Source organism: Trichechus manatus, unplaced genomic scaffold (assembly GCF_000243295.1).
Source record: "Trichechus manatus latirostris isolate Lorelei unplaced genomic scaffold, TriManLat1.0 scaffold00105, whole genome shotgun sequence".
Classification (NCBI taxonomy): Eukaryota; Metazoa; Chordata; class Mammalia; order Sirenia; family Trichechidae; genus Trichechus; species Trichechus manatus.
The window spans coordinates 2,600,708-2,614,816 of NW_004444041.1; the positions used below are offsets into that span (position 1 = coordinate 2,600,708).

General features: G+C 41.3%; 1 protein-coding gene across 1 annotated transcript in view; it reads right to left on the reverse strand.

The window, feature by feature from the left end:
* BMP3 (bone morphogenetic protein 3) overlaps positions 1-12,822 on the reverse strand; it is a 33,324-nt gene extending 20,502 nt beyond the window's left edge. The window contains exon 1 of the mRNA XM_004383108.2: positions 12,498-12,822. Coding sequence (XP_004383165.1) covers positions 12,498-12,822 — 325 coding nt within the window. The remainder of the gene's footprint in view (positions 1-12,497) is intronic.
* Positions 12,823-14,109: the final 1,287 nt, after the last annotated feature.

The following is a 14,109-nucleotide window of genomic DNA, read 5'->3' on the forward strand; positions in this document are numbered from 1 at the left end:
TCATTCTCCCTTGCTCCCTAAGGGGGAGAGCAGTGGGGTATCTTAGATGGCTGCTCACAGGCTTTTAAGACCCCAGACGCTACTCACCAAGGTAGAAAGTAGAACATTGTCTTTATAAACTGTGTTATGCCAACTGAGCTAGATGTTCCCTGAGACCAATTAGGGAAGTTTTGTGCCAGCAGATCTTCAAAAATTTTGTGTTTTTGTCTCTTCCTGTTCTGGAATTCAGATCACGTGTAAATCATTCCTCTTGATAGTGTCCCACATAACTCTTAGGCTTTCCTCATTTTTCTTCATTCTTTTTTGATTGTTCCTCTTATAAATTAGTATCAAGGGATTTGTCCTGTATTTCACTGATTCTGTCCAATTGATTCAATTCTACTCCGTTGTTCTTCCATTGAGTTATCTATTTCTGAAATTTTAGTGTTAATCTTCTGGATTTCTAGTTGCTGTTTCTGTATATTTTCTAGTTGTCTATTTATTTTGACATTTTATTCTTGTATCATTTCTTCAGTTCTTCTAGCATTTTGTCTGTGTTTTCCTTGGTCTTTTTTTTTTTTAATTGTACTTTAGATGAAGTTTTACAAAATAAACTAGCTTCTCTTTAAACAGTTAGTACACTATTTTTTTATGACATTGGTTAACAACCCCACGACATTCCTTGGTCTCTTGCTTGATCTCTTTGAGGATCCTATATAAAAGTCTTCTGAATTCCTTATCAGGTAGTTCAATTACCATTTCTTGAAGGTTTTCTGGTCCTTTATTTTGGACACTTGCTTGAGCCATCTTGTCCTGTTTCTTTGTATGATTTGATAGTGTCTGTTGTCTTCGAGGCATTAAGGTGTTATGGTATTTATTGACTGATTGTTTGCTTTGTTCTGATTTTTTGTTTGGTTTGGTTTTGATATATCCAGGCTGGTGGGGCTTGTGTGCTACACCGGTCTCTGGTCTGGCAGCACTGGGGTGCTTACCACGTGTCTCCTGGTGAGTAGGGCAGTGGCTGGTAATGTGAGAGTGGGTCTCTGCTCATTAGTCTTGCAGGGCAGCTGAGGGAGGGCTGGACAGGCATTGGCCACTGTCCGTCATCTGGTCAGTGGGGGAGAAGCAGACGGTGGCACTTGCCAAGTGGGAAGGGTAGTGGATGTGGTGGGTGTGGCAGGCAAGTTGCGGCACAGTTGCTGCTGCTCGAAGGGTTGCAGGGGTTGAAGGGCAGGGGAGTTCTGGGGCAGGTGGGCAAGCGCATGGGATTGTGGTAGCCACCGCTCACCATGTGGAGAGTGGTGGGTGGGAGAGTGTGTTGGTGTGTGATTGCCACCACTCATTGGGTCGAGGAGGATAGGGAGGTGGGTGATGGGTGTGTCTGCACATGAGCATGACGTTGCTGCTGCTTATGGAATTGGGGGAGCGGAGGAAGGTGGGTGAAGGGCGGACGAGTGTGCCTGCTTGCCCTTGCCACCACTCACCTGGCTGGGGGGATGGGAGTGTCAGGCTGGCTAGCATGCGAGTGCATGGGCATGCAATTGTTACTACTTGCCAGGTTGTGGGTGGTGGTGGATGATGGGCTGTTGAGTGCATGGACGTATGACATTAAAGCTTTTATTTTCTGAGCAAGCCAATGCTTTTCCCCCCAGAGCAACCCAACAAATACTGGGTATTTACAGTGGACAAAAAAAGTAATAAGAGAGTTGTATGGACTGGAGAGAATGATTATAGAGAGATAAGGAAGAATGAGATCTATATCTCTCTGCACGTAGAAATATGTGATAGCAATATCTATTCAATTAGTCTCATTTAAAAAAATTGTATTCCATATTAACTTAACTTTTCAAATGGGAGTTTTGCATAAGGCTTCCTTCTCCTCATGAGTGCTAGTACAGATTTATCTAGGTACACAAATAGTTATATTCAAATCTCTATTGAAAGAAAGAATGAAATATGCTTCAGTGTTTGCTTTTTCTATTCTTCTGACAATAGTTAGATATTTAGGTATTTGGAATAGTTTCCTGAGAAAATTGAGATTTTTTACAACAGGCATATTTTCTGATTAATAAGAACAAACTGATATAATAATATTAAAAATGGTGGATTTTATCAGGTTACCAAAGGAAAAAAAAAAAGCTGATGCATTTATAGGCTGCAGGCAGCATTCAGGTACTAGGAAATATGCTACACCAATACAATTATATCTACAGTTGCATGCTTAATTTTGGATGCTCTCATTTTAAGAAGTTTATTGATACAAAATAGAGCAACTAGGAGAATAACCAAGACATTGAAGAGTCTAGAAATTATGTCTTATAAGTTTGAATTGTATAAATAGAAAATACATCAACTGGAGGAAGGAAATAAAAGACTTAGCAATGACCTGAGAATTGTTTTCAAATATTCTTGAGTTGCTGCACAGAGAGTAGGGTGTTCTTTTTAGTGTTAAAGATGAGAATGAGGTTTAAAGGTGATGGTTGAATTGCCACATGCTCCAAGGCAATATAAGTAATGACTGTCTGCTTACCTTTTCTCTAACTTAGTGTGCTCCATCTGTAGGACTGTGCAGATAGAAGATAGTTGGTCATAATTCAAGGCTATAACAGGATGATTCCTTTATGGTAAAGTAGGGGATGAAGGGTGAACTAGATAACCTCTCGGATCCCTTGCAAGGAACTACAACAAGCATTATTTTCCAACTCTTCCCAAGGAAATGTTTTAGATGCCAAAATATAACTACCAATAGGTGGTGCTCTTTTCTTACTGTTTGCTGGCACTAGCACAAACCTGAATTTTCCTTGTCAGGATAAAACAAATAAATATAAAACATATATATATATATATATGTGTGTAATATATTTATATTATATATATAATATATATCGAAGTTTAGTTAGTGTTTTCAATTGGCATTAAAATCTTATTTCGAATTTTCTAGGATCATAATATCTGAGACTAGAAAAGGGTATAGAACACAGGTAAGTTTTCTGAGCTAGACATAACTTTCTTTTACACACCTGTCAGGACTCTGCAACTGCTGCTGCTTCTCCCCGGGATGCCCTTACTCACCCTTTTTCTTCTTGATAACCAAGATTATTTTAAGAAAAAGCAGAGGCACCACCTCCTGAGGGAAGCTTGTCTTAACAACCTACTCCTTTAGTTAGGACCCTCCCCCTACCTATTACAATTTTCATCACACTGTGGCTCCTTTCTAAGGCCATAAACACCTTAAGGCAAGGTTTATATCAGAATCTTCAGCACAGGGCTTGACTTTTAAGTAGTACTCAATAAATGCTTCCTTTCCGAGTAACCAACTTTAGTCCAACTTACTCATTATAGAAATTCATAAATGAAAGACCACAGCCATTAGCCACCTAGTTAGTAATGATTTTAGAACAGAACCTGGATATTCTATCACCTATATAGATTTTTTTAGGAATGTGATTGTTAAATAAAGGCAGATTTATTTCTGCTCTCATCTGAAAAGCAAGCACCTGTACTTCATGAAACCAAGGACTTGCCTCTGGTTAGGACCAGCCAGTGCTATTGTAATAGTTCAACTCCTCTCAAGGAGTAGCTGAGGCAGGTGCCCAGGGAGTGGTTAGTGGAAGTTCACCTTCATGCTGGCCCACACAGAATGTTTTCAAAGTGAATTAGAACATACAATGGAAAGCTTTCTATGTAAAGTCTGATTTTAAAACAAATAGACTAAATGAAACCTTGATGATTAGTTAAATCCCCAGGAAGCAGGAAAAACATTTTAGTCATGTAGAAAATATGTAACTAAGAACAACTTTTTTCCACTTCTTTCTCCAACAAAGTACAGCTGCTAGAAATGTCAGAGGTGCCTAGGACCGGGCCACATAACCTGTAGTCACGGGCCTAATATTTGATGCTGATTACTGACTGGAATTTCTCTATGCTGCCTTCAGCTCTCAGGCAAAGGCGAGATGAAAAGTTTCTAAAAAGAACAAAAAGTCATAGAATTTTGTTTTTCTTGCAGAGTTCCAGTAGAATGACTGAGTTTTATAGATCTCAAAACAATCCCTGTCTATGTCCAAAGTCTAAAACTGGCCAAATATGATATAATGTATGTTTTTCTAGAAGAGCAAAAAGTTCGTTAATCAGTTTATCTTCTCCTACCCTACACCCACAGGCATTCCTAGACTGTGAGCTCTCGGAGGGCAGAAGTATGTCCTATAAATCTTCATATTCCCAGTACCTCACACAATCTGGAGTATTTATATCCTGGAAAAGATCTATTAAATTTGTTGAGGGAACAACTGTGTAAACTTACTGGGTTCAAAAGTGTTTCCTACTTAATACCGAAGTGAAAAAATTTTAAGTAGGTTCAAGTTTCCAAAGTCAGCAAAAGCCCTTCTTGGGTTTAAGTACTGTTGGAGCTCTCTTCCAGTTCATTAGAAAAAAAAGCATTATTAGAACAGGTGTATATAAAAGAGAATAGTATCGCCATTCAATACATAAATGGTAAAATGCCTAGTGGAAAATTCTTTCATGGGGAGTTTTTTTTTTTTTTTTTTTTAAAGAATTCTTTCCTGGCTAAGAGCCTTTCTGCTCTCTCTTCTCATGCTAATCCCTTGAACATTTTATTCAATTAAACTGAAATATTTACTGAGTGTCTACTATGTGACAACTCTACGCCAGGCCCTCAGAAAACAAGGATGAATGAGCTATGCTCCCAGCCCCGCCCCTACAAAAATTGGCTTTGTAGGCCATCCTCCTTCTAGCAAATCTATTAAGCCCCAGACTCTGCAGCTATGAGAGAAGGGTAACAAGTCTTGATTAATTTACTTTGAAGCCTTCTCCAGGGGAAAACGTGTCATAAAGCCAGTAGTGTATCTTCCAAAGTAAAGAAGCTTACCATTATATAATAAACCATTTGTCCATGGAAAGACCCACTAAAAGGACCAAACGAGACCAGAAATAGCACCGTCAACCAATCCTACATTTCAAACTCTGGTTATGACAGAAAATACTCACAACTCTAGGCACATGAACTTAAAGCAGTGTTTCTCAAGCTTGAGTATGCATCTGAATTGCCTGAAGGGCTTGTTAAAACACAGATTTCTGGGCCCCAGCCTCACAGTTTGATTCAGAAGGACTAGGATGGGCTGGAGGATTTTGAATTCTAGCAAATTCCCAGGTGATGCTGATGCTGCTAATCCAGGGACCATACACTGAGAACAACTGACTTTGAGAAACCACAAATGTATCTTTTGTACTACAAACAAATGCAAATCTTCAACATTTTAGATTAAGTTTAGGGCTTTGTGAGAAGCTAAAGGGAAACAATCTCTCAAAATATTAAGAACATTAAGAATATCTCATTTTTTTATGGAGCTTCTAAATTTTTAATGGATTTTCTCATTTGAGATTCTGAGAGGCACAGTAGGTATGATTAAGTCCACTTGATAGATGAAGAAACTGAGAATAGCAATATTAGCTGACTTTATTAATTAGCATTTCAGTCAAGATTAGAATTTAGATCTCTTAACAGGACCCTGGAGCCCTGGGGTGCAGTGGTTAAGAGTCCAGCTACTAACCAAAAGATTGGCAGTTTGAATCCACTAGCTGCTCCTTGGAAACCCTATGAGGCAGTTCTACTCTGTCCTACAGGGTCACTATGAGTCAAAATTGACTCGATGGCAATGGGTTTGGGTTTGCTTTGGTTAACAGGACCCTAGGTGGTGCAAACTCTTTGCACTCTACTGCTAACCTAAAGGTTGGCAGTTCAAACCCACCCAGCAGTACTGCAGAAGAAAAGGCCTGGCAATCTGCTTCCATTAAAATTAGAGCCAAGAAAACCCCCTACGGAGCAGTTCTACTCTGTAACAAACGGGGTCACCATGAGTCAGAATCGACTAGATGACAACTAACAACAACTCTTAGCTTAGGAAATAAAAAAATAAAAACTCTAGCAATCTTTTCGCTACTAGAAAGCCATCCACCTTAACCCATATCTAAGCGCAGTAATTACACTCAATTCAAGCGACTGTTAGATTAATTCTATGTAATTAAATTAAAAGATTATTTGAAGGAAAAGCAAATAAGAGCATTTTGAGCTTCAGTTGCTTTTAACTCTAAAATGAGAAGGCAAGACAAAGAGCCTTGCTTTTCTAAAATTACTGGATATATTTTATAAAAGGAATATTTAACAGAACCTCATAAGTAAAGTAAGAAAAATTAACTGAAGCTGGTAACACACTAGGATCAGTTTGCCCAAACACTTTTACTGAAAGCATGCCCAAATGCAATCAAGTCGTTGCATTTACTATGGTTCCACTGCCACGAGAAGATGGATCTTAAAGAAAGGTAGATCATTGAAGGAGTCAATAAAGATGTGATGGTCATTTGAGTCTACGGCCTACACTCCAACGTTTTAGATAAATAAAAAAGCATCTGTGCCTTTAAAAATATCATCTCTGAAACTGTGTGTTATCAGGAGTACTATTTTATGTACTAATATGCTAGGACGCAACCATTACTAACCTGCAAATAAAACTGTTGCCGTTGAGTCGGTTACGTCTCATAGTGACCTACAGTACAGAGCAGAACTGCCCCGTAGGGTTTCCAAGGTATAAATCTTTGCGGAAGCAGCCATGCCACCTATTTCTCCCGCGGAGTGGCTGGTGGGTTCGAACTGCTGACCTTTTGGTTAGCAGCCGAGCACTTAACCACTGCGCCACCAGGGCTCCTCAACATATGAACAGACTGGCATTTTATGGACTGCTAAACATATCTGTGGGTGTAAAATAAAGATGCAATAATGAGGTTTCTTTGGTTACACTGTCATCATTTATGACAGGCCAAAGTAGATATAAGAAGCCCTGGTGGTGCAATGGTTAAGCACTCAGCTGCCAACTGAAAGGCTCGCGGTTTGAACCCACCAGTGGCTCTTCAGGAGAAAAGACATAACGATCTACTCCCATAAAGACTTACAGCCTGAGAGCCCCCATGGAGCAGTTCTACTCTGTCATACAGGGTTTCTATGAGTCAAAATCGACTCCATGGCACACAACAACAGCAACAAATACTTGTGTAACTTGATTAATGCTATGTCAGTATTTCCACTGTAAAATTCTACTTTCATGGGTTTATAACATAATAATAAAAATTCATTCTGAATTGAAACTTAGCACAGGAAAGTTCAAGCTGAGACATTTGTGATGCCAAACTTCTTTCCACTACTACCACCAAAATAAAGTTAATAAGATACTATCTGATGTTGCAGCACAAAAATTTTGAATAACCAATATAAAGTAGAGCAAAATAGGTCTCATTTTTATTATATCTAATAAATACAACAAATAATGGGGATTATATAAGAGATTTGATAGATGTCTTTAGTAAATGTCTTTCATCAAGGTATTAATGTGACAAACCATTAACAAAGTGATATGTATGATCTCTATTAAATTTCTCCCCCAAATAAAATAGATTTTTGTTTTTCATCAAAAGCATAACTGCCATGAAATAATAAAGATTAATCCTGTAGGAAGGAGCGTTGGTGGCACAATGGTTAAGCACCTGGCTGCCAAACAAAAGATCAGCAGGTGGAACCCACCAGCCGCTCTGTGGAAGAGAAGACCTGATGATCTGCTCCTATAAAGATTACAGTCTGGGAAATCCTATGGGGCAGTTCTAGTCTGTCATACAGGGTTGCAATGAGTCGGAATTGACAACACACAACACAATAATCCTGCAGAAGGTGACAATGAAGGAGAATTCATAAAGATACACAAAAACATGAAATTTAATAACAGAGAGACACTAAAATTATATTCAGGGAAGTTTAAAACATGAAAGCAGGAAGGTGGTACAATGCTAATAGGAGCCAACCCCAACAAGTAACAATATAAATAAACATCCTTAGACAAGTATAACTGGGAAGTAAGAAATGAGACAGTATCCAGCTGTGTATTTAATATTAAGATTCACCATCACATTATTTTCATAACTTTTTCAAATCACTTAGTCAGTGATTAGATTGCATAGTCTTTCATACAATCTTCTTTTATAGTCTTCTCAAAATGGTAGAGCATGGCTCCCTTCCAATATTCTAAGACACAAAAGTATCAAGTCTTGAGGAAAATGCGTATCTTTCTTGCTAAATTAGGAGGGCTCTAAACCAGTGTTTCTCTAAGCAGACATGTCAGAATGCCAGTCCTCTAAAATACTCTTTTGGGGAGTTAAGTCTCCCCTCTTAAGAGGACTCACTAGCATTTAAAGATCCTAAAAGGTCCTCATAACAAAGAAAACGTATCATTTTGTTATAGCCTGGTTATTTCCAAACTTATTTGACCATGGGACACAATTTTATGTAACACCTGTTAACATCTTCCAAAACCTCTTTTTGTGGAATTTTCTCTAGAAAGTTAGATTAAGCTGTTAGATGTAATATGTTTTGACATGAACTCAGTATGTTTGAAAAATTGTCTGAAAAACACATTACAATGTCCATTTCTTCTTCCACAAAAGACAGGGGTTGGGCTTGCTTTCATCAAAGCCTTTTCAAAATTAAAAAATCTACAAGTCTAAAATACTTAAAAGCAGATTTGACACTCATGTCCCTATTTTATTCTTAGGAAAATGTGAACTCAGTCAATCAAGTACTTAGTAAACTCCAGTGCCTAGATAAAATGTATGTAAGCCTCTTAATTAGTCTTAATTCTATTATATGTATACATATTCCCTGAGTAAGTTATCTGCTTAGGGGGATTTTTTTCACTGACCCTCATGGTCTCTTGGTCTCTTTGAGTGTGTCTTACTATACTACAAAACTAAATTTAAACTATTTTCTATATAATTTATTCTCTGTTTCCTTTCCATTAGCATGATAATCAAGAATTCATGGTATTATGGATTTTTAAATGTCAGAGATTATAAAGCTGTCTTGCCTATTACAGTAAAAACTTCATTAAGGGCTATCATGTATTCAAAGTAGTGTATAATTCAAAGCAGCTGCTCACCCAGCACTCTCTCTCCAGATGTACTATTGTCCTTTAAACAAAAACATCAGATAATCCGAGTACACTTTCATTTCAAACCTAGTTTCTAGGTGCCAGGCATTTCAAGGTAACTATGTTTTCATAAAGTTATTATATCCCTTATCATCAAAGCCATCAAACAATGTTGATTTCCCACTGGCCCATGGTTCCTATTGGCATGACCATTCAGCCCTTAATTACATATTATCTTTTCCAAAGCTTTGGTTTTAGCCATGTACTTCATACACATGTCAAAATCATAAATATTTATTTTTAAAGTTTTAAGTCATGGTAGGAAAGAACCCCCCTTTCTGTATTGAAGCAATATATTCACTTACGGGTTTGGATTACTTCAATTTTCTTTCCTTTTACCTATGAAATCTGTGTGATTTTTTTTTTTAAAAAGGCAACGCATATCCACTGACATGTAGTTATATCTCATAAATTGAAACAGTAATAGTTTTCTTATTAGAACACATGTTTTAATCCCTTTTCCTAAAGAGGTTCATTTTATGATTAAAAAAAAATTAAGATTAAGTGACATCTATCTTAAAGGATCAAGAGAGGAGACAACATTGGCAAACTATTCTTCTTTTATTAAATAGTAGCCAAGGACAACTTCTTAAACCAAGATTAAAGTAAATGCCGATTTCATATCCCTCTCATTTTCCTCCAGGATGGTGTGTTTTTATACAGCTGAAATACTCTGTCATCAATATTTTGTAACTTATCTTTTACAAAGGGAAAGATAAAACCTATCTTCATGTGAGCCCATGCACATCTCCAAAAAAACTTATAAGTGCTCCAAACCTACAGTTTTGGCACACCAACTGAGCAGCACTGAGGGAGGAGAAAAGGGGTTAGCAAAAAGTGTATTTAGGATGAGTGCCACCCACCATAAAGTAATGGTTTAAGTAGAAAGTAATCAGGGGGAGACCACAGCAGCTCAATTTCAACCAAAGATATTCTAGGTTTAGAACAATAAATAATTTGCATCAGGTACGTTCCAAGGAGCAAACAGGGCTGTAAGGCTATAGCTCAGCCTGGATAAGCATTCCGAAAGTCTGCCGGATTAGCAGCCACTCGGGATCTAAAGCACACCACTTGACCAGCCATTAAAATCGGTAACATCTTTAGTACAGAGAAACCCATATGTTGTGAAACCTAAACACTTTGGGCTAGAAAACATATCTAATTTATTAATGAAGACAGCATCTTTCACCTACGTCAGAACATGTCATATGGTGGAGGGTGTTACGGAAATGTTGATATGGATGAAGCTGGAGAGACACACGTGAAAGCACTAGCACCTTCCTGGAGCCCTGCCTTACTAGAGCCTGAACTGCCTTATAATAAGGTCTTTTTAGTGTGTTAGTAACTAAACACTCTTGGAAGGGATCCAACATGAACCACCTCTTCAGGAGTCTCCAACTGGTAATGTGACACTTAAACTTCCGCAAAAACCAGGGTCTATATTTGATGAATAAGTCATTAACTCTTTGAAAAATACAGACAATAAAACAATGGGACTTTAGGACATCTCTTACTATTTGTATTCCTGTTTGTCAATTAAGATAGTCTCTAGGATGCTAAAAGGATTACTTTTCTTTTCAAGTCACATAGCCCTGTATATGCTTCAAGCTGAAATTCATCATTTCAACGGGACTTCTGGCCTTCATATCAGAGTTCATCATTTGATGGCATAAGACTACAGTGAGGCTGATAATGGACACTGAAATTATAAGGCAGTGAATGAGTCGAAGCCAATATGATATGGCACCTAAATTATTCAAATCCTTAGCAATCTCCCACTCATAGTTCACTCAGTCCAGAACAAACAACAAAAACCTGTACAACGTGTGAATGAAACAAGCTCAAATTTCACCTCCAAACCACGATTCATGCTAAAATAAAACAAGTTGATACCAAAAAAAAGATAATACTATTAGTTTCTTAGGTGCCCTAGTTACTCCCTAGGATATTTCCAAGAAAGTGAATATCAAGATAGGAGTGATTTGAGTATCTTCACTCTTGCCACCTGCCTTGCCCACCCAACTTCTTTCCAATCCCTGCTTCCATATTGCTCCTTCATTAGCTCTGCTCTCAAAGTTGCATGAAAGTCAACAGAGCATTCACTAGTGTGGTCACCTGCCAGGACAGCCTCATCAAGTGGCTGTGATGCTGTGGATAACCCAAAGCAGGTTTCTGTTTCCTTAGCAGAGGCCAGGTCCTCACAGACCATGATCATGGTTTTAAGAAGAAAATGAAATCTGGTTCAGCTCAGACACTAGGTTCAGGCTTCTGCATTAGAAACCGTAATTCACATTTATTGTAAATGTCATCATGCCTATGAGCTCTGGAGTGTATTTACAGTGTCAACCTAGGGTTTTTCTTGATGGATACTTTAGTTTTTTTTTTTTTCTTTTTTTTTCAGAAGTCCTACATATCAAAGCTTTGGGAGATTTCTTTTTAGTGATTCTGACAGAATTGATAGAGCAACAAGGGTTGGCCTCATTACTTGGAGATTCTTGGCTATTTTCACTGAAGACCGGCTTTGCAGTTACATTTCTCTTTATCATGAATGCAGTGAACTAAAAAGCTGCGGTGCATCCTCAAAGCATATAAACAGAGTTAGTGTCCAGGAAACTTTCCCTCAAGCTGTTAGCTCAAGCCAGGGAGGCCGTTAGCATAAGTTATAAGCTTCACCACAGGGGCTAGCAGAAACCTTGTTAAACCATGAATTTCAGTCTGCAGTGATCTCTGTTGAATAATGGCATAAGGAGATTTTCATCAGCTGATTCCAAGAGATATTTACATCCACCACCGTCCCCCCACCCCTTTCCAACTCCTCCCAGGGTGGATAGTACAACTCCTTTTTGCCTAGATGGGTTTTAAATAACAACACCCAAGCACCAGGTTTTGTGTGTTTGCCACCAAGGGGCCATCAAGTAGAACGTGCTAAACACAGAGGGCAGGAAAGAGTTAAGAGGGGCTACAAGATCTGGAGAAGCGACTATCTAAAAGGGAGGGCAAGTGTGACTTCTTTCTCTGGCGGCCCAGGGATTGGCATAAAAAAAGGCATCTACCACTTGACAAACATGGCTAAAGCCCAGGCCACGGGAATTTCCGCTGACCGATTTAGGAATCATCTGCATAAGGTATTCCCGAGATGCTGAAGACGCCCAGGGCAGGAGGGCTCCTCTGGGCATGGGGTGTTGCCCCTTCCCTTTCTCCAAGCAGATACTCCAGCCAACTCCCTTCACTGTTCCGCGCCCTTCTTCTCTCCAATTCTCCCTCTCACTTCGGACTCTTAAACCGGGCTTACTAGGGATGCAGCTGGCGAAACGCGCGGCATGACTGCACGGAGGGGCCCGGGGGGGTAGCCGCGGAGGGTGGGGAAAGGTGCCTGGGGGGCACTAACGGGCAGAGGGCAGACCAGCACGCTGTGGGGGGTCCGGCAGAAAGCTGGGGCCGGACTGCGGGAAAGGGGCGCCTCAGGGCACTCACCTGCTGCTCCGCCTCGATAGCTGCGAATTGTATTCCCTTCGTGCAGGGGCTGGGGGCGCGGGGACCGGGAACCCCACTCGCGGGGGCCTGGCATCCGCGCCGCCTCGGTCCTGCCGCCACCGCTGTACCTGTCATAGAGCCGCAGCATGTGCTCCGACACCTTGTCGCGTGGCTGCAGCTCGGGGCCGGGGCCACAACCTGCCGCACGGTGGCCGGGCAGAGCCTTGCGGAGCTCGGGGAAATGCTTCTTTAGTATCTCTCCGTGCGCTAGGCTCACACAGAAGCAGCCCAGCCACAGACAGAACAGCCTGCGCGCTCCAGCCATGGCGAGGTCCCGGCGCGTCGCGTCCGCTCCCTGCGTCGCGGGGGGATACTCTGGAGGAGCAAGGGGACCGCAGCAGAGCCAGGGGTTAAACCCCAAACCAACTAGGGCGAGAGCGTCCGGAGCCCCGGGACACGGCTTGAGCAGAACAGCGACAAGTCCCACTTTTTGAGGTGGCCAAGCGCGGACCGGCAGGTGGGCTCTTCTCCGGCAGCGATAGCGAACCTCACTGGCGCGGGGCGCTGCAGGCGCGGTCTCCACTTGAACGCTGCGGCATGTGTGTCCCGGGCGTTTTCAGGATCTGTCTCTACCTTCCCTCCCCGTTTTATTTTCGGGAACACCCGACCAGAGCGGCCGCGCTGGGGACGAAGACTAGCACTGCGTCGGGCGGAGTGCCAGAGCGGAGGTGCACGCAGCGGTTCGGAACGGTCGCTCGCCTTTTCCAGCGATTGGAGGAGCCGCGGAACGGCCAGTCCGAGTTTTGAGTGTATGCGTGTGAATGCGTATGCGTGTGTATGCGTGTGCGTGTGTGTGTGTATGTGCGCGCGCGGGCGCGCGCGTGCGAGGAGAGAGAGAGGCTGAGACTTCGATCTAGTTCTCTGAGTGAACTGTGCAGTTCGCAGCCAGTCTCTCCCTCGCCCTCGCCTTCGCAGGATAGCTGGGGAGAAGTTAAGGGGGAAGTAACCAACGAACCAGTAGGGGGAGGGAGAGAAGAGGAAGTAGAGGAGGGGGTGGTTGGGGAAAGGAGGGGGAAAGAGGAAGATCAAGGAAGAAAGAAAGGATTGGAGGTTGTTTTGTTTTTTTTTTTTAATCCTTTCAGAAACTGGCTGCGTTGAGCAAGTGGGCAGAGGAAAATAAGAGCTTGTTTCTGGCTTCTTTCTCCTCTCCTTGCCCACTCACACCCCAATTCCAAACAAAGTCACAATGTGAACACCCTTCTTATACCCTTTCTTGGGGCTTCTGACCAAAGCTGCCGACCCCTGCACCTGTGCCCCTTCCTGCCTCTCAGAGTTTGCCCTACCTGAGCTCCCCTCTCTTCTGAATCATCAGTTTGCCCCTATTCATCTTCCCCAAGGAGAAACATCTGGGAATCTCTTCCATCTTAAAAACAAATAAAAAAGCAAACGCACCATAAACACCTCTCCTTCTCTCTTTTTCAGTGTCTCTCAGGAGGTTTCCTGCAGGATGGTGCAGTGGTGATGAAACATAAGGGCTTCTAAGTCTGAGACCCTGGAGTGCAGAGCAGGCTCTTAAAGTTGCTAGGTCTGAGACTCTTTTTTTCTTGGCTGC